This window comes from Myotis lucifugus, unplaced genomic scaffold (genome assembly GCF_000147115.1).
Source record: "Myotis lucifugus unplaced genomic scaffold, Myoluc2.0 scaffold_431, whole genome shotgun sequence".
Lineage (NCBI taxonomy): Eukaryota > Metazoa > Chordata > Mammalia > Chiroptera > Vespertilionidae > Myotis > Myotis lucifugus.
In genome coordinates this window covers 749,954-767,581 of record NW_005871479.1, presented here as the reverse complement: position 1 = coordinate 767,581, position 17,628 = coordinate 749,954, and the positions used below count along the sequence as shown (strand labels likewise).

The 17,628-nt window shown below is 48.4% G+C and overlaps 1 protein-coding gene across 10 annotated transcripts in view; it reads right to left on the bottom strand.

Moving 5' to 3' along the window:
- The window catches only part of MCTP2 (multiple C2 and transmembrane domain containing 2), a 110,032-nt gene that overhangs the window by 3,615 nt on the left and 88,789 nt on the right, over nucleotides 1–17,628 (bottom strand). For 6 of the 10 annotated variants that reach the window (XM_023744145.1, XM_023744144.1, XM_023744147.1 and 3 more), the window contains 3 exons: nucleotides 7,954–8,063; nucleotides 5,342–5,451; nucleotides 1,392–1,489 (listed from right to left, as the gene is read on the bottom strand). In XM_023744145.1, coding sequence (XP_023599913.1) covers nucleotides 1,392–1,489; nucleotides 5,342–5,451; nucleotides 7,954–8,063 — 318 coding nt within the window. Of the gene's footprint in view, nucleotides 1–1,391; nucleotides 1,490–5,341; nucleotides 5,452–5,471; nucleotides 5,623–7,953; nucleotides 8,064–17,628 lie in introns of those variants that run through there. The other 4 variants (XM_023744150.1, XM_023744149.1, XR_002826260.1 and 1 more) reach the window with 3 other exon arrangements.

Below are 17,628 nucleotides of genomic sequence, written 5' to 3'. Positions count from 1 at the left end.
CGATCAGCTGCCTCATGCACACCCCCCTACTGGGGATGTGCCCACAACCAAGGTACATGCCCTTGACCGGAATCGAACCCAGGACCTTTCAGTCCGCAGGCCGACGCTCTATCCACTGAGCCAAACCGGTGAGGGCCCAGGTGACTATTTTATAATCGTGCAATGCAAATGTCAACGAGTAAATTCATATTTTGTAGAATATATTTTTTAAAAATATATTTGTACTGATTTCAGAGAGGAAGAGAGAGGGAGAGATAGAAACATCAATGATGAGAGAATCATTGACCAGCTGCCTCCTGCACGCCCCGGACTGGGAATCGAACCAGGGACCTTTCGGTTCCTGGGTTGACGCTCAACCACTGAGCCCCACCCGGCTGGGCTGTGGAATACATTTTAATAGAGAACTATATCAAAATGAACGCTAAAGGGATATAGCATCACGGATTCTGTTTTAATCTCTAGAATTTGGAAGGAAGGGGAAAGAAATGCTAGGGTTTTCCAGCCCTACATCCTGGAAGCCACCCGAGTTCCCGAACACCATCATGTCACAGCGGCCCGAAGACGAAAGGCGATACCTGCTCCCAGATGCTAACACACTGTGTCTTTGGTCACCGTGATGCCGTTTCACGCCATGGCCTCCCGTCTACCGGTTCTCTGATCCCTAATTCTCCATTACAGAGACGGCTGCCTGCCCCCCGGGCTTACAGCAGCCTGATCGGTGGGGGCCCAGATGAGGCCTCTTGAGGGGACTCGCTGGTATTGTTCCCTTAGCTAATCTCTCTGTCTCCACAGAAACAGGACGCCGCTGGACTAACTGACCACTGCCTGTGGATAATACTTCTGATTGATCTCAAATCATCTCACGCCGTTTCTGCCTCTATGTGCATTCGAGTAAGTCTGGGCTTTTGCCCTAAGCAGCCCTAAATCTTTAGAGGGGACGAGATACCAGGGGGGCCTAGGCGATCATCAGAGCCAACAAGAATAAAGAGAATAATCCTCCTCTCCCCTACTCCCCATAAAACGCCGGCCACCCCTTTTCGGACCTCCCACTCGCCCATGCACTGAGCCCATCTCATCCTCTTTGGGGGCGGCGAGCGATCCCGACAGGGACCGAGACCCCTGCATCCGAGAGGCGCAGCGTGAGTTCCAGACTGTTCTTAAGTCGGCTCTTTTTCAGGATAATTTCCCCCAATCATCTCATGCTTTTGGGACAAAGGTTTCTGGCTGCCTCCCTGCAAGCCAGGCCTCTGTAAGCATGTTTCCGAAGCGTTATCGCAATTACTCACACACTGGCACAGCCTCGGGCTCTGGGGCTGGCCAGACTCCCGTGTGTGTGTGTGTGGGGGGGGGGGGGGTGGGCACTGATGGTGACCCGTTCGTTCATTACGTACCTTTTGAACATCAGACGGTACCCTGGAGAGGAAGTCTAGTAGCTCGTTATTGTCGATGGCATAGGGATTTCGGAACTTCTTAGTAAATTTATTGATGCCTGAAAAATAGAAGAGACACAGGGAGATCTCATCGTCTGTCTGTCTGTCTGTCTACCTTTCCAACTCGCCCGACTGGGGGAGGAGGGGCGTTCGCAAGAAAGAAATTAGTGTGAAGACAATTCCTGGACCCCCAGCCAGGCCCACGCTGCTGTCATGTGGAATCATTCACAAACGCCTTTTCTTGCAGGAAGGAAGGAGGGACTGCGGGAGCGGGGCCCTGCCTTCCCCGGCTGTGAAAATCCCATTACGATCCCAGCAGCGGGGCGGCCGAGACACCCACGGAAACCGGGGAGCTCATTGGCGTTTTGGGGCGACACTGATTCACAGCCTCCTCTGCCAGGGAAACACGTGTCCCAGGTGGGAAAAGACCTTCATCAGCCCAAACAAGTCACAGCTTGGGGGCCGCGGGCCCAGCGCAGCCGTGGGAGGTGCGAGGCCCGAGTTGTGTGTGTGTTGGGGGGGGCGGGGGTAGGGGGGGTTTGCTGTTGTTAAAAAGAAGCTGCAGAAATCTATCTCCCCCCGCCTCCTCCAACTCATTTTCACAGGTTTCGCCTCTCTCCCTGCAGAACAGAACTCGACATGTTGATTGTACTTCGAGGCGGCAGGAAACTGTGAAGAGTTATTATTGGAAAATTATCTTCCCGGGGTTTGCTAACTTAATTTATGGACGGCAGCCCGGGGGGCGTGGGCTGGTCCAGGCAACGGAGTCCATGCTCATTTCAGCCGGGGGCCGTGGCGACTGGAAGGGGGCTCTGTCCATGGTCTCTCCAGAGGGGGGCTCCTCTGACCCCCTTCTGGCTCCCAGGCTGCTCCTCGCCTGCACCCACTACTCAGAAACGATATTCTTTTCAGCAAATGCCAACCCTCTTTCACGCTGAGTTTGAGAGGGTGAAAAATTAAGGTGGCCTTCTGAGGTTCTGCCACCGAGAGCTTGTGTAACAAGGGTCGTAGCGGGAAGTCTTGTTAATTTCAGCAACGCTGAGTGAATTGTCACCTGAGGTGTGTACCTTGACTGGCTCCTATTCACCAGCCCAGGTCAGTTTCATTGTATGTTTTTGTTTTTACTTTTTATTAATTTGAGAAAGGAAGGGAGAGGGGGAGAGAGAGAGAGAGAAACATCAATGATGAGAGAGAATCATTTGATTGGCTGCCTCCTGCACGCCCCTTACTGGGGATGGAGCCTGCAACCCGGGCATGTGCCCTTGACTGAGAATTGAACCGTGGCCTCCTGGCGCTCACCACTGAGCGACACTGGCCAGGCACAGTGAACTGTATAATGATCCCTAACACAGACACGGTTTGACATTTCTCTAATTTCATTGACGATGACTTTACGTTCATCTAAGGGCGGGACTTCCTGGATGGCCCTGTACCTGACACAATGCCAACCTCCAGGCATTTCCTTAGAGCAGCGGTTCTCAACCTGTGGGTCTCGACCCCTTTGGGGGTCAAACGACCCTTTCACAGGGGTCGCCTAAGACCATCGGAAAACACATAGATAATTACATATTGTTTTTGTGATGAATCACTATGCTTTCATGATGTTCCATTTGGAACAATGAAAATACATCCTGCATATCAGATATTGACATGACGATTCATAACAGCAGCAACATGACAGTTATGCAGTAGCCACGAAAATAGTTTTGTGGTTGGGGGTCACCACCACATGAGGAACTGTATGAAAGGGTCGCGGCATTAGGAAGGTTGAGAACCACTGCCTTAGAGAGAGAGGGTCAGGTGTGTACATCTGCTTTGCAAATGGCGGCCAGGCCACTGTTCACGGGTAGATGGAAGCGGGGTGGTTGGGCCGGGGAAGAAGGCGTCTTGCAAATGATCCCTTTTCTCCCAAGTCAGAGCCGCACTGTCTGTCTCCCCTCTACCCCCACAGCAAGCTTGATGTTTCTAGCAAAAACTCCCCCCTCCCCTCCCCCCTCCCCCCTGCGCATTCCTTTAAACTAAAATCCACTGGCTGTGTGCCTCTAAAGGCATTAATTGCAGCATGGGCTCTTTGGCAAAAGGAAACAGACAAGGCAAAATGACGCAGCGAGACAAAGACGCGCGGAGAAAGGATATATCTTCTGTTGTTAATTATATACAGTGTGCGCATCTGGAGCCTTTACAATGAACAGCCAGGCAGGGATAAGATCCCAGCCGATCAAAACACCACATTCTTAGTTACTGAGAAGATTAGGAACCTGCATCGTCGCTCCGATGCACCAGAGAGGGCAGGGGTAGCCCGCAATGCACTGAGACGGACTACGGAAAACTTAGCTGGAATAAAAAGTTATAAGGCACTCAGATTGCAAGCTTCCAAAGGACACCTTTAAAAAATATATATATATGGCCCTAACCGGTTTGGCTCAGTGGATAGAGCGTCGGCCTGCGGACTGAAGGGTCCCGGGTTCGATTCTGGTCAAGGGCATGTACCTTGGTTGCGGGCACATCCCCAGTAGGAGATGTGCAGGAGGCAGCTGATCGATGTTTCTCTCTCATCGATGTTTCTAACTCTTTATCCCTCTCCCTTCCTCTTTGTAAAAAAATCAAAAATATATTTAAAATATATATATATATATTTTGACTGATTTCAGAGATGAAGGGAGAGGGAGAGAGAGAGATAGAAACATCAATGATGAGAGGGAATCATGGATCGGCTGCCTCCTGCAGGCCCCCGACTGGGGATCGAGCCTGCAACCCGGGCATGTGCCCTGACCGGGAATCAAACCGTGACCTCCTGGCTCATAGGTCGACGCTTAACCACTGAGCCACACCGGCCGGGCCTGTCTGAGCATCTCAATATCTGAAGATCCTAATGGTGACGACGGTTGAGAAGGCCGCAGCCGTCACAGGAGCCAAGTAACGGAAAACCAGGCCTGACACAGACTCTTGTGGGGAAAGGCGGATGGCTTCTCCCACTTAATTTCCTGCAAGGCACCCTCCCGCATCGACCCACAGCCCACCCAGCGACCATCGCAAATGCTCACCAAGCTGCTCGGATTTTGTCCGACTGCGGGCCGGGGTGGTAAATCAGGTCATGTGATTTACTTCCAGTTTTCCGTTTTGGTTTCTGCTTTTTTAAAAGCAGCTAACCTGTATATGGGCGCACCATTTCCCCTGGTAAATTATACCTTCCTCTCCTTCCTGGCCCTCCCGTACCCCCACCGCATCTGGGTTTAAGTATTGGGTTGGGCTACGTTTTCCTCCAGGAGAGACGAAGTGTCAGGAGCAACCTGGCTACTTTCACACACTACGAAGGGCAAGATGCAGGTGTTCGCTCACTGTTTGAATAACAGTGCAAGCGCAAGGCTGCGGGACCACAGCCATATATCATTCCAGGGGATTTATGGCTACGACAGCCGAAGGGAAGTCACACGCACGATCCCATTTTCATTGGATCACAGTTATGCAACAGCCCTTTCAATAGCGATGCAGGTCTTTCACCCAAGCTGGCCTTTTCAGGGAGGTCCTGGATTCCTGGTGGCCTATACGCTTTCTTTCAGCTCGTGTTTAATTGCCGGCAGGAGCACATTGAAAGTTTACAGTCACGCTTTAAGAAGTGAATAATAATGGGCCCTGGCTGGTGTGGCTCAGTGGATAGAGCGTCGGCCTGCGGACCGAAGGGTCCCAGGTTCGATTGCGATCAAGGGTACATGCCCGGGTTGCAGGCTCGGTCTCCGGCGGGGGGCCTGCAGGAGGCAGCCGATCCATGATTCTTTCTCATCACTGATGTTTCTATCTCTCTCCCTCTTCCTTCCTCTCTGAAATCAATAAAAAATATGTATTTCTTTAAAAATGAGTATTTGGTTCTTACCTGGAATGGACTGCTAGCCAAAGGACCGTGCCACACTTACCCCAGATTAACACGATGTACCGAAGTGGAACGAAGTACAACATGATGGTGGCGACCGCCAGCATCACACAGGCCAGGAATGAAAGGAACGGCACCGTCCAGTTAAACGTGCTGCAGGCAAACCACAGAAATGTCACTTTCTCTGAGGCTGGAACAGCTACAGCGATTCATTTGCTCATGTTTACTTCTTAGTCATACAAGTGGAAACAGTCCATTGCAGCGGTTCTCAACCTGTGGGTCGTGACCCCTTTGGGGGTCAAACGACCCTTTCACAGGGGTCGCCTAAGACCATCGGAAAACACATAGATAATTACATATTGTTTTTGTGATTAATCACTATGCTTTCATTATGTTCAATCTGTAACAATGAAAATACATCCTGCATATCAGATATTTACATGACGATTCATAACAGTAGCAAAATTACAGTTATGAAGTAGCAACGAAAATAATTTTATGGTTGGGGGTCACCACAACATGAGGAACTGTATTAAAGGGTCGAGGCATTAGGAAGGTTGAGAACCACTGGTCAATTGGGAAAGTTTCTTGGAAAACCTGGAGAGAAAGTCTGCCGGAACGACTGGGCACTGGAAAAACATTCTTCAGGAGAAGGTCACCAGACCAATGGCCATTGAGCTTCCTGGACCCGGTAGTTCCCAGGAGAAGGCTTGGCACTCAAAAGTGATTAAAGACTGCAATACTGCCCGGCCTGCGTGACTCAGGGGATGAGCATCGATCTAGGAACCGGGAGGTCACAGTTCGATTCCCAGTCAGGGCACATGCCCGGGTTATGGGCTCCATCCCAAGTGCGGGGCGTGCAGGAGGCAGCCGATCCATGATTCTCTCTCATCATTGATGTTTCTCTCTCTCTCTCTCTCCTTCTCTCTTCCTCTCTGAAATCAATCCTATATAATAAAAGCCTAATATGCAAATTGACCGAACAGCAGAATGACCGGTCGCTATGACACGCACTAACCACCAGGGGGCAGATGCTCAATGCAGGAGCTACCCCCAGCTTGCAGGCCCCAGGCCAGACAAGCAGGTGCCAGCAGGGTGGCCTCCCCCCCACCCCCTAGATCACCCCACTGGTCGCCCCGATCGCCGGCCAGGCCTAGGGACCCTACCCATGCACGAATTTCGTGCATCGGGCCTCTAGTAAAAATATATTTAAAAAAGAAAATACACACCATTTCATGTACATGCAAACCCATCTGGGGAGCCTCACTCTCAGGGTTTTATGTAAGTTTTTTATGTGCGGGTTGCCAATAGCTGGGAGGAAGTTTTCCATGGTCCTTCAGCACCGAATTACAATGGAATTCCGACAGAGTTACCCAGGACAGCCCCCTGGGGTGCCCAGCGGGGACACGGAGGTCACTGTCCTCATGAATGGCCCAAGAAATGAATAGGAGCGGAGCCTTCCTGTGTCGCAGCTGGGCGGAACAGTGCCCTGTTCATGGCTGAAAATATGTCCTGGCCGTGGCCACCACAGCTGTGCCGGGGCAGCCGGCCCTCGGAAGCTCTGGAGAGAGTGGGGGCCTGTTCCGGTCACTCTGCCCTCTTCTGCCGTCAGACACATTTCCTTGCTCATTACCAGCCGCACAACAGCCACGTTTGTCTGTGAGACATTCAGGCTCGGAGACGCTTTCACCAAAGACACGGCCTTCCTTCCTCGGGCTTGCCCCCCCTCCACAGCCTCTCATCCTCACTCAATTTTTTAAAAAAAATATGTTTTTATTGATTTCAGAGAGGAAGGGAGAGGGAGGGAGAGATAGAAACATCAGTGATGAGAAAGAATCATGGATCGGCTGCCTCCTGCACGCCACCTACTGGGGTGGAGACCACAACCCAAGCATGTATCCTTGACCGGAATCGAACCTGGGAACCTTCAGTCTGCAGGCTGACGCTCTATCCACTGAGTCACACCAGCCAGGGCTCATTTTTTTTTTTTCATTGACTTTTGCAAGCCACTCAAGTCCCTGAATGATCCGCCTCACCTCCAGGCATGCCAGGACCATGGCCTATGGCACAGACACGCTAACTCACCTACAGGTCCCTGTACCTAGCACGGTCTTGAGCTCTGAGCCTTGGCACAATGGCCTGCACCTACTGAAGCCCCCAATCAACGGTTCTATGCCCAGCTGTCTGTCTCTTCTCATTCTCAGAGAAGCTGACAATCTGTGGCATCGTCAGCATTGCCCTCTGTCTGTCTCTCTCGTACATCTCTTTCTGGGCTGGTCCGATCTCTCCCCTAACATCACGTGGTTCCGACAAAAAAGACTCCTTTAAAACCTATCTGCTTCCCTTTTCATTTGTGAATAGGAAATTATGTTTTTTTAAAATGTAGTTCATCACCCAATCTAGGGTCTTTTTCAGAGTGAGCGGGACACTAGTCATCGTTATGCTGGGCCATCTGGTCACCCCAGGTCTGAGGCATTGCCCAACTGTGAGCCTGACAAGCCCAAACAGCACACCAGCCAGAGTGAACAGGGCTTGCCTGACACCCTGGCGGCAGTTTTGGGGTTCTGCGTTTTCTGACCTCACGCTCCCCACCCGCACTCGCCCTAGCGGATGGCAGCTCTAATTCAAACACCACGATGCAGAGGCAGGACTTACTTTTTAATTCTTTCTCCAAAGGAAGCTACTTCCTCCAAGATGTTCTGAACTGTGGCAACGATGTCCTGTACCATGTAGATTCTTTCGATGATGCCCTTCTTCTCGGATTCCTAAGAAACGTAAAAGAAAGATTGGACGCAGTTACGCTCTCGTTATTGTTCCTGTCTAGAAAGGAGTGTATTGTGCTACATAATAGCACGGTTATCATCCGCAGAGTGACTCTAAGAGATGTCACATTTCTTGCAACATAAATATTTATTTATTTCTGATTTCAGAGAAGAAGGGAGAGGGAGAGAGAGAGAGAGATAGAAACATCAGTGATGAGAGAGAATCATTGATCGGCTGCCTCTTGCAGGCTCCCTACTGGGGACCAAGCCCACAACCCAGGCATGTGCCCTTGACCAGAATCAAACCCGGGACACTTCAGTCTACAGGCTGACGTTCTATCCACTGAGCCAAACCGACTAGGGCTACATATATATATATTTTTTAATTAATTTCAGAGAGGAAGGGAGAGGCAGAGAGAGATAGAAACATCAATGATGAGAGAGAATCATGGATCAGCTGCCTCCTGCACGCCCCACACTGGGGATCAAGCCCGCAACCCGGGCATGTGCCCTGACCGGGAATCGAACCGTGACCTCCTGGTTCATAGTCGACGCTCAACCACTGAGCCACACCAGCTGGGCCGTAAGTACTGACTGAACCCACAAAATGCCCTGCCCATCCATCCAGATGCAAGCACTCTCGGTGTGCAAGCTTCCCGTGCTCCCAGGATGAATGGAAGCCCCATGGAGCCAAGACCTTCGTCTCCCCGTTGGGGCGATGAGTCTGCCAGGGACTCTGTCATTCCCTTTGGCTGACCCTGGCTTCCTCGTTTGTCTTCACCAGGCTATCGGCCAGCTCCCCTGCGCCCACCCCACCCCCCGGCACAGTGCCTCAGAGATGGTTCCGGCAGGTAACAACGTGGCATGTTGGCTATGTAGACGCTATGGCTTCCTAGCACTGTGGCTTCTTAGTCAAACGCTGCTGCATTTAAAAAATATATATTTTTGCCCTGACCGGTTTGGCTCAGTGGATAGAGCATCAGCCTGTGGACTGAAGGGTCCCAGGTTTGATTCCGGTCAAGGGCATGTACCTTGGTTGCGGGCACATCCCCAGTAGGGGGTGTGCAGGAGGCAGCTGATTGATGTTTCTCTCTCATCAATGTTTCTAACTCTCTATTCCCTCCCCCTTCCTCTCTGTAAAAAATCAATAAAATATATTAAAATATATATATATTTATTGATTAATGCTGCTCTTGTGGTCTCCTCGCTCTGTGATGGAGGCAAGTTCCTGATCCCTTTCCAAGTTGCAAATTTGTTATCTAGAAAAGGGAGGTCATAGGGAGTCCTTGGAGAGGTAAACAACACATCAGCACTTGGTACACTAGGCACTTCACACACGAAAGCCCGTCCCCTTCAAGAATGCCAAGAGCCGGGCCGGTGTGGCTCAGGGGTTGCGCCTCGACCCATGAACCAGGAGGTCACAGTTCGATTCCCGGTCAGGGCACATGCCTGGGTTTCGGGCTCAATCCCCAGTAGGGGGCGTGCAGGAGGCAGCTGATCCATGATCCTCTCTCATCATTGATGTTTCTCTCTCTGCCTCTCTGAAATCAATAAAATATGTAAAGAGAAAATAAAAAAGAATGCAAAGGGACAAAAGGCTGAACAAGCAACTTTCGGTCCAGTCAAAACAGCCCTGGGGTTGATTTAAGTTTCAAAAGCAATGAACTTCCAGGACAAGCCTACTCATGTCGCCCCGTGCTGTCTGAGCTTATCTGGCAGTTCTATCGGCTCCACGCTGGCTTTATTTACACGTTTCCGATGGAACCGGGGAATGTGGCGGTAACACAGTTTAGCAAACACAACGTTACATCTGCGGCTGCTACCCGATTCCCCAGGAGGCGTCGCGGGGATCCATTCAGAAAGACAGACCTGCTGCCTCACGCTCTGACGTTTTCCGTACCATAGGACGCTTCCAATTATTCGAGGGAAATGAGTAATAAAAATTGTGATAGCCGCGGGTGCCGTTCAACCAGCAAACCATGTCACAGCGGCGAACAACGTGTTTTTTAGATTTCGAGGGAGAGTGGATTTTACTTCTTACGAATTTGAAAGCACCCAGGGGCATGAGTAAGAGTCACATGACTTGGGGTCTCGTTTACGGCATGATGGGAGAGACGAGAGCATGGAACTTTTCGAGACCCAGGCTTCACATTTCATAATGCTCCTCTGTTCTGTATAAAGCAAGAGTGGCACTTGTCGTAAGAAAAAGAATGAGAATGCCAATTCTATAACCTAAACATAGAGACTACATACAAATAAAGGCAAAATCACCATTTTTTTCATTGTCCATTTCCTTCTAAAATGTTAAAAAGAAAAAAACCCATACACACACAAAGAAAACCCGGAGTCCTTAGGCTAAGTTTCATAAGCAGCTGAAATAAGAACAAAGAGTAGACCCGTGTGTTACAGAGTTGTTGTGTGTGGTTTTTTGGTGTTTTTTTTTTAAAGAACAAAAATGAAATAAATCAAGAAGCAAATATTTCGCCCTAACCGGTTTGGCTCAGTGGATAGAGCATCGGCCTGCAGACTCAATGGTCCCGGGGTCGATTCCGGTCAAGGGCATGTACCTTTGTTGCGGGCACATCCCCGGTAGGGAGTGTGCAGGAGGCAGCTGATCAATGTTTCTCTCTCATCAATGTTTCTAACTCTCTATCCCTCTCCCTTCCTCTCTGTAAAAAAATCAATAAAATATATATTTTTTAAAAAAGAAGCAAATATTTCCTTCTTCAAGGCTCCATTGCTTTTCCCATGCCTCCAATGACTAGAGGATTGTGGGAGAGAATTAACACCATCACCATGAATTTACAACTAAGAATTAATTATATCATCAGTATGTGACTTAAATCTTTCCTACCTGTTCTGATTTAGGAAAGCTCCTTTCTCTCTCTCTCTCTTTTTTGAAATATGTTTTTATTGATTTCAGAGAGGAAGGGAGAGGGAGAGAGAGAGAGAGAAACATCAAAGATGCGAGAGAATCATGGATCGGCTGCCTCCTGCACGCCCCCTCCTGGGGATGAAGCCCACAACCAGGGCATGTGCCCTGACCGGGAATGGAACTGTGACCTCCTGGTTCACGGGTTGACGCTCAACCACTGAGCCACACCGGCCGGGCTCACCTTTCTCTTTAATTATCTAAGCAAAACTGGAGACATAGTCCTGACAGTTAACCACAGCAGGAAAAACCTTTTTGACACGCTGAGACACGGAGTAGTATTTGTCACAGGATGTACAAGGTTCCCAAAAGCCATCCATGTCACATTTCCACCTCAAGATCTTCCCAATCATTTCAGCCACGCAGAGCAAAGAGGCAAACAGAGAACTTTAGACTGCAAAGGCGGGGGTATGTTTGGGCTGTGTCCTCCCACTGAATAGTAAAAGCCTGCCATTTGAAAACGTGCAAACATGATAAACATCAGAAATAGATGGAGTGGCATTCAGCATGAAAAAAAAAACACACAAAAAAAACCAACAAACCCCTCTCAACATCTGTCATAACAAAAGAACAAGAAGCAATATTTCTGATAACAGAAGATTAAAAACGGGTCTTTCGGAAGCCTGGCTTACTGACTGGGAACTGTCTTCAGGGCTTCTTCCCATGAGATGGGTTGCGCGTGCATGGAGACACACACACACACACACACACACACACACACACGCACACACACACACGCAGTCAACTCCCCGGTGCATGCCGTTTCCAGGAGGGAAGGAAAATCATTGCTCTTTCCGGAGAGGCATCCCTCTCCAGCAGTCCATTTGCTTTGGGGAAATGAACAGAAAACAGACTGTTTGGGTTTTGAGTCAATAGAATTCCTAAGTGGATTTAAACGGCTCTCCCTGTCTGCTCACTGCACACCGGGCTTCCACGCTGACAGGTACTTGCCGGCGTGTGCTTCTGGCTTCAACATCTCATTAGGAGTTTCTCTCACCCACTGACAGGTGCCAGGCCTGCGACCGTGAGGCAGGGCTGAGGGCTTCCTGTCCCTGGAACTACTGCGGCTCAACACGCCAGGAGCTGCAGTTGGTGAATGAGCAGGGTGCCCTTTCGTGTTCTCTGAGGTGGGGAAGTGAGGCGGGTGGAAGGAAAAATATGTGTGTGACCAATCAATGCAATAAGAAGTTCTAACATGTTTTGTTTTTATTGATTTTAGAGAGGGAGGGAGAGGGAGAGAAAGAGAGATAGAAACATCAATGATGAGAGAGAATCATGGATCAGCTGCCTCCTGCACGCCCCCTACTGGGGATGGAGCCCCCAACCTGGGCATGTGCCCCAACCAGGAATCAAACCAGGACCTCCTGGTTCCTAGGTCGCCGCTCAACCACGCTGGCTGGGCTCAAGTTCATTTCTCTTAATTCGGGTTTATTCATTTGGAGATGGGGGAGGTAGCTAATTTAATGGTTTATTTTGAATGCTGAGTGGGCTGAAACATATAAACACAGCCTGGAAATTGTAAACACTCTACAAATATTATTTTTTAAATCTAATTATACTGAACTAATTCTTACTGCAGATGATGTTGTTTTAAATTATTACTCTTGTGTCATTTATTACTTACGTTACTTTCCCTTGAGGAAAAAAATGGTGCCCCCCCCCACCTTTCTTGTAAATTATCAATTAGCTTCTAAACTCACTGGATAATTGGGACTTAGTGCAAATCACACTGAAACAAGGGGTTTCATGAGGATAGACAAGAGGACTAGCTACTACCCTCAGAAAAACAATGACCTGTGGGTAATGGAGATACAATGTCCAATGCAGTCCACATCAGCATGATGTAAAAATTTTAATCAATGGGAAATTAAATATCTAGATTCGTTATCCTTTATAATAAAAGCCTAATATGCTAAGTGTCCAGTCGTCCGGTCGGCCATTCAACCAATCAAAGCGTAATATGCTAATGATATGCTAAGGCCACTCAACTTCTCACTATGATGTGCACTGACCACCAGGGGCAGACGCTCCAACCGGTAGGTGAGCTTGCTGCTGGAGTCTGGCCAATCAGGACTGAGTGAGACGGGCCGGACACGCCCTGGAGCCCTCCCATATTCCCTCCCCAGCTGGCCAACCTCCCACGTCCCTCCCTGACCCCGATCATGCACCAGTGGGCTCCCTCGGCCTGGCCTGTGCCCTCTTGCAATCCCGGCTGAGGGAACTCCCCCCCAGCCCCACCCTGGAGTGCACGAATTTCATGCACCGGGCCTCTAGTATTCTATAAAATCAGAGCCTCTCTCTGACTGTATTCTGTTAGACAGTGCACATTAGCTAACAGAAGGATAGATAATCCATCTGATTTATCGTCTGGTATATCGTATTTCACAATATTTGGGAGTAAGATAACAGGTATAATCCTTACAGTAGAAATTTCAAAGCAAACCCGCAAGTGCTAGGGTTAGTGAGCCTGACAGGAAGTAGGATGCATACTGCCTCAAAAGGTCAGATTATTAACATTCCTGGGTTACTTCTCAAGGCAATGAGGCCAAACACTTGAGAACAGAGGTTTCGTGTTGAAAAGGAAAAATGTGAGCTAGTCGGCGTGTCAGGGAAAAGCCTGCAGGAAGTAAGGAAGCCAATCCCTTCTCATCGGAACATGCATAAACCGATCATTAAGAATTGGCTGGAATCCATTTTTAATATTAAAGTCTCAAAGCGAAGCTGGTATGGTAGAGATGCTGGCAATTAAATGACTTCATCACTAAAATTCATATTAAATCAAATTAAAAGCAGTTACATCAGAATGGCCATTTACTTTATTCCCCTGAAAATCATCCCTGAGCAGGTCCTCTCTACAATACGCCCTGAATATCGTTCCCATAGGCCCTGAAATGTGTAGGAAGATATTCAATTCTTGTTCATCTTTCAAAGGTAGTCTTTGACTTTTTTATTTTCTTTTTAAAAATATATATATTTTTATTGATTTCAGAGAGGGAGAGGGAGAGATAGAAACGTCAATGATGAGAGAGAAACATTGATTGGCTGCCTCCTGCACGCCCCCTACTGGGGATGGAGCCTGCAACCTGGGCATGTGCCCTTGACCGGAATCGAACCTGGTCACAATCGGACCTTCAGGCCACAGGCCAATGCTCTATCTGCTCAGCCAAACCAGCCATGGCGACTTTTTTTATTTTCATAAAAATACCATACGTTATCTTCTTAACATACCACTGCTGAGTGCCTAGTGTAAAAAAACCACTAGTCAAACTAACTTGCTGTGGTTTTGATATCCTTAAGTAGCAAAGGAATCGTAAAAAAGACTACTCTCACTATCAGATTGTAAGGAAAAGTCCTTCAAAGTTCATATGCCACCTGCTTCTTTCTCTAAGAAGGCTCTGGCTGGGTAGTGAGGAGTGAACTAGTTAGTGTGGAGGATGAAAATCATTTTAAAAATGGATTTTGATGGTTTAAAAGTACTTACATTTTAATGATCACAACCTAACCAGTGAAAATATATTGTACTGGGGTTCCTAGGCCTGGCCGGCGATCAGGGCTGATCTGCAGGGCGACCAACAGGGTGATTGGAGGCCCCCCCACTAGCACCCACCATGGCTGGCCTGGGGCCTGCTGGGGGCAGCTCCTGCCTTGAGCATCTGCCCCCATAGTGGTCAGTGTGCATCATAGCGACCGGTTGTTCTGCCATTCGGTCGATTTGCATATTAGGCTTTTATTATATAGGATAGTATTTATTTGCACTCTTTCAATATAAAACATTCCATAGTTGATCAACAAAAGTTCATCGGACATTCCTTATTTGTTTAAAAGAAAACATCTATACCTGTTTTTCAACCATAATTAATATGAAAGGGTAATTTTCTCCCCCTAAACACTATAAGGCAATTGTGATCTCATTGATCAACCTAAAAAACAAACAAAACAAAAACCACCAGATCATTCAAGTTCTATTGTGACAGCCACACTACAAACCAACCACCCCATAATGCAGGCAGCTGGGTGCAGTTTCTTTACGATAGCAATAAGCAGGGTTTTTAAAAATTATTAATTGTGCCCTTATGATTTCTCCTTCCTGATATTAATAGTACGTGTGAAATAGTCTCTGTAAGTAATTTTTGGGCTGGAAAAAGAAAGAACCTCTAATGCAAGTATTGAGACCTTCCACAATGAAAACAAGACATCATCGCTTTGCGTGACCTTTTCTAAGTATGGAATGCAGCATTTTACACAACAGTTTTTTGGTTCATGCTTCAATTACGAGCCTTCATGGTGCAAATAAGTAATACAATTTGTATTGTAATCCATCCCTACAAATAAGGAATCTCACACACATAGGACATGCCGGCTGATGGCTGTTGGCTGAACTTAGTCATGATCTGTTCTGGGTGCCCAGCAAACTCTACTTGTGACAAGCAATTTCTCCCACGGCCCATCAGGTACAGTGGGGCCTTGACTTACGAGTGTCCCGACTAACGAGTTTTTTGAGATACGAGCCGTCTCTCGGCCGATTTTTTGCTTTGAGTTGCGAGCTAAAATTCAGGTTACGAGCCAGCTTCAGATACCCCCACGCTGGTTGGCGCGGCGAACGTCACGGTGAACGCCACATCAGCCCAGCATCACGTGTCTCACTCGTTCACTTTTTGATTTGACATAGGAGTAATTTGAGTTACGAGCTCCGTCACGGAACGAATTAAACTCGTAAGTCAAGGCCCCACTGTATAAGAAAGAAGAAAAAATGTCCCTCTCTTCAAAGTTTAGTTGGTACATTCCGTTTCGGAAAAAGCCAAAGAACTAGTTTCCTGAGAGTCCTATGTTACCACTGAAAGCTCAGAAAAGAAAGGAAGGCAAGTCCTACCCGGTTTGGCTCAGTGGATAGAGCATCGGGGCCTGCAGACCGAAGGGTCCCAGGTTCGATTCTGATCAAGAGTGCGTACCTCGGTTGCAGGCTCCTCCCTGGCCCGGGCCCTGGTCCCTGGTCAGGGCTCATGCAGGAGGCAACCCATCGACGTGTTTCTCTCAAGTCATGTTTCTCTCAGTCTTTCCCTCTCGCTTCCACTCTCCCTAAAAATCAATGGGAAAATATCCTCGGGTGAGGATTAACAAATAAAAAGAAAGGGAGGCAAAATTGTAGAGTCCAATTCGGTTTCTAATACAAGTCACTTCCATGGACTTTTAACAATGAGGAGGGAGCACGAGGCTACGGTGATGTCATCTTACAACAATCCCCGACGGAGACAATAAAAGGATGACAGAGCCCAGGCCTCGGCCTGGTCTGTGCACGGGAGACAGGCGGGAACATGGGAAAGCGTCCGTCTCCCCAGAGAGCCGCGCCTCGGGGGCCGGCCCGCTTTCATCTCCCCAGTCGTCTGCGATGGTATTTGGTGGGAAGGGGGTGCTGGCAATTAAGGGGTGTCACTTGCAAGATGGATAGTTTGGAGAGAAAGGAGTTCCCTCTCTTCTTCTGGCGTGGAAGGAAACGACCCTGTGTTTACCATTTGTAAACAGTTCCTGTTACAGTTCCCAGAAGCGTGGTCTGTCATGTGTAACACGCACCAGGAGCCAGAAGGGCCGCGTGAGCGCGCCCTGTGATACAGCCTGTGCGTGCAGTTTTATGAGCACATCTCAGCGCTGGAGGCTGACATACATGGAGGAGAAATAATGGATTGTAATATGGGTGCGAATGATGCGTGCTCCGGAGGCCTTACTGTTGAAAATACCCCTAGTTACAAATATCTTTTTTTTACAATATGTTTTATTGATTTTCTACAGAGAGGAAGGGAGAGGGATAGAGAGTTAGAAACATCGATGAGAGAGAAACATCGATCAGCCGCCTCCTGCACGCCCCCCACTGGGGATGTGCCCGAAACCAAGGTACATGCCCTTGACCAGAATCGAACCTGGGACCCTTGAGTCCACAGGCCAACATGCTATCCACTGAGCCAAACCAGTTCTGGAACAAATATCTTAAAGAAGTGAGAGTGAGCCCGGCTGGCGTGACTCAGTGGTTGAGTGTCGACCTATGAACCAGGTCACGGTTTGATTCCCGGTCAAGGGCACATGCCCAGGTTGCGGGCTCGATCCCCAGTAGGGAGGGTGCGGGAGGCAGCGATCCATGTTTCTCTCTCATCATTGATGTCTCTATCTCTCAATAAAAATATTTTTTTAAAATATTTTTTAAGAAAAAGAAGTGAGAGTGAGAAGATATGGAAGAGGACTAGAATGTTCACCAGGCTCACCAAAGACTGGCTGTGTTAAGCAGAAGAGGCATAAACAGTTACATTTTCATTTTAGACGAATTCCTCTAGAACAGGGGTCCTCCAACTACGGCCCGCGGGCCACATGCAAATACAAATATTGTATTTGTTCCCGTTTTGTTTTTTTACTTCAAAATAAGATATGTGCTGTGTGCATAGGAATTTGTTCAGTTTTTTTTTAAACTATAGTCCGGCCCTCCAACGGTCTGAGGGACAGTGAACTGGCCCCCTGTTTAAAAAGTTTGAGGACCCCTGCTCTAGAAGATTTCACAGGAATATGAAATTGAGGAAGCAAAAACAACCATGGCTGTGCGGAGGCTATTAAAGGCCCTATGATGTGGAATCTAATGAACAAAATAAAGTGATG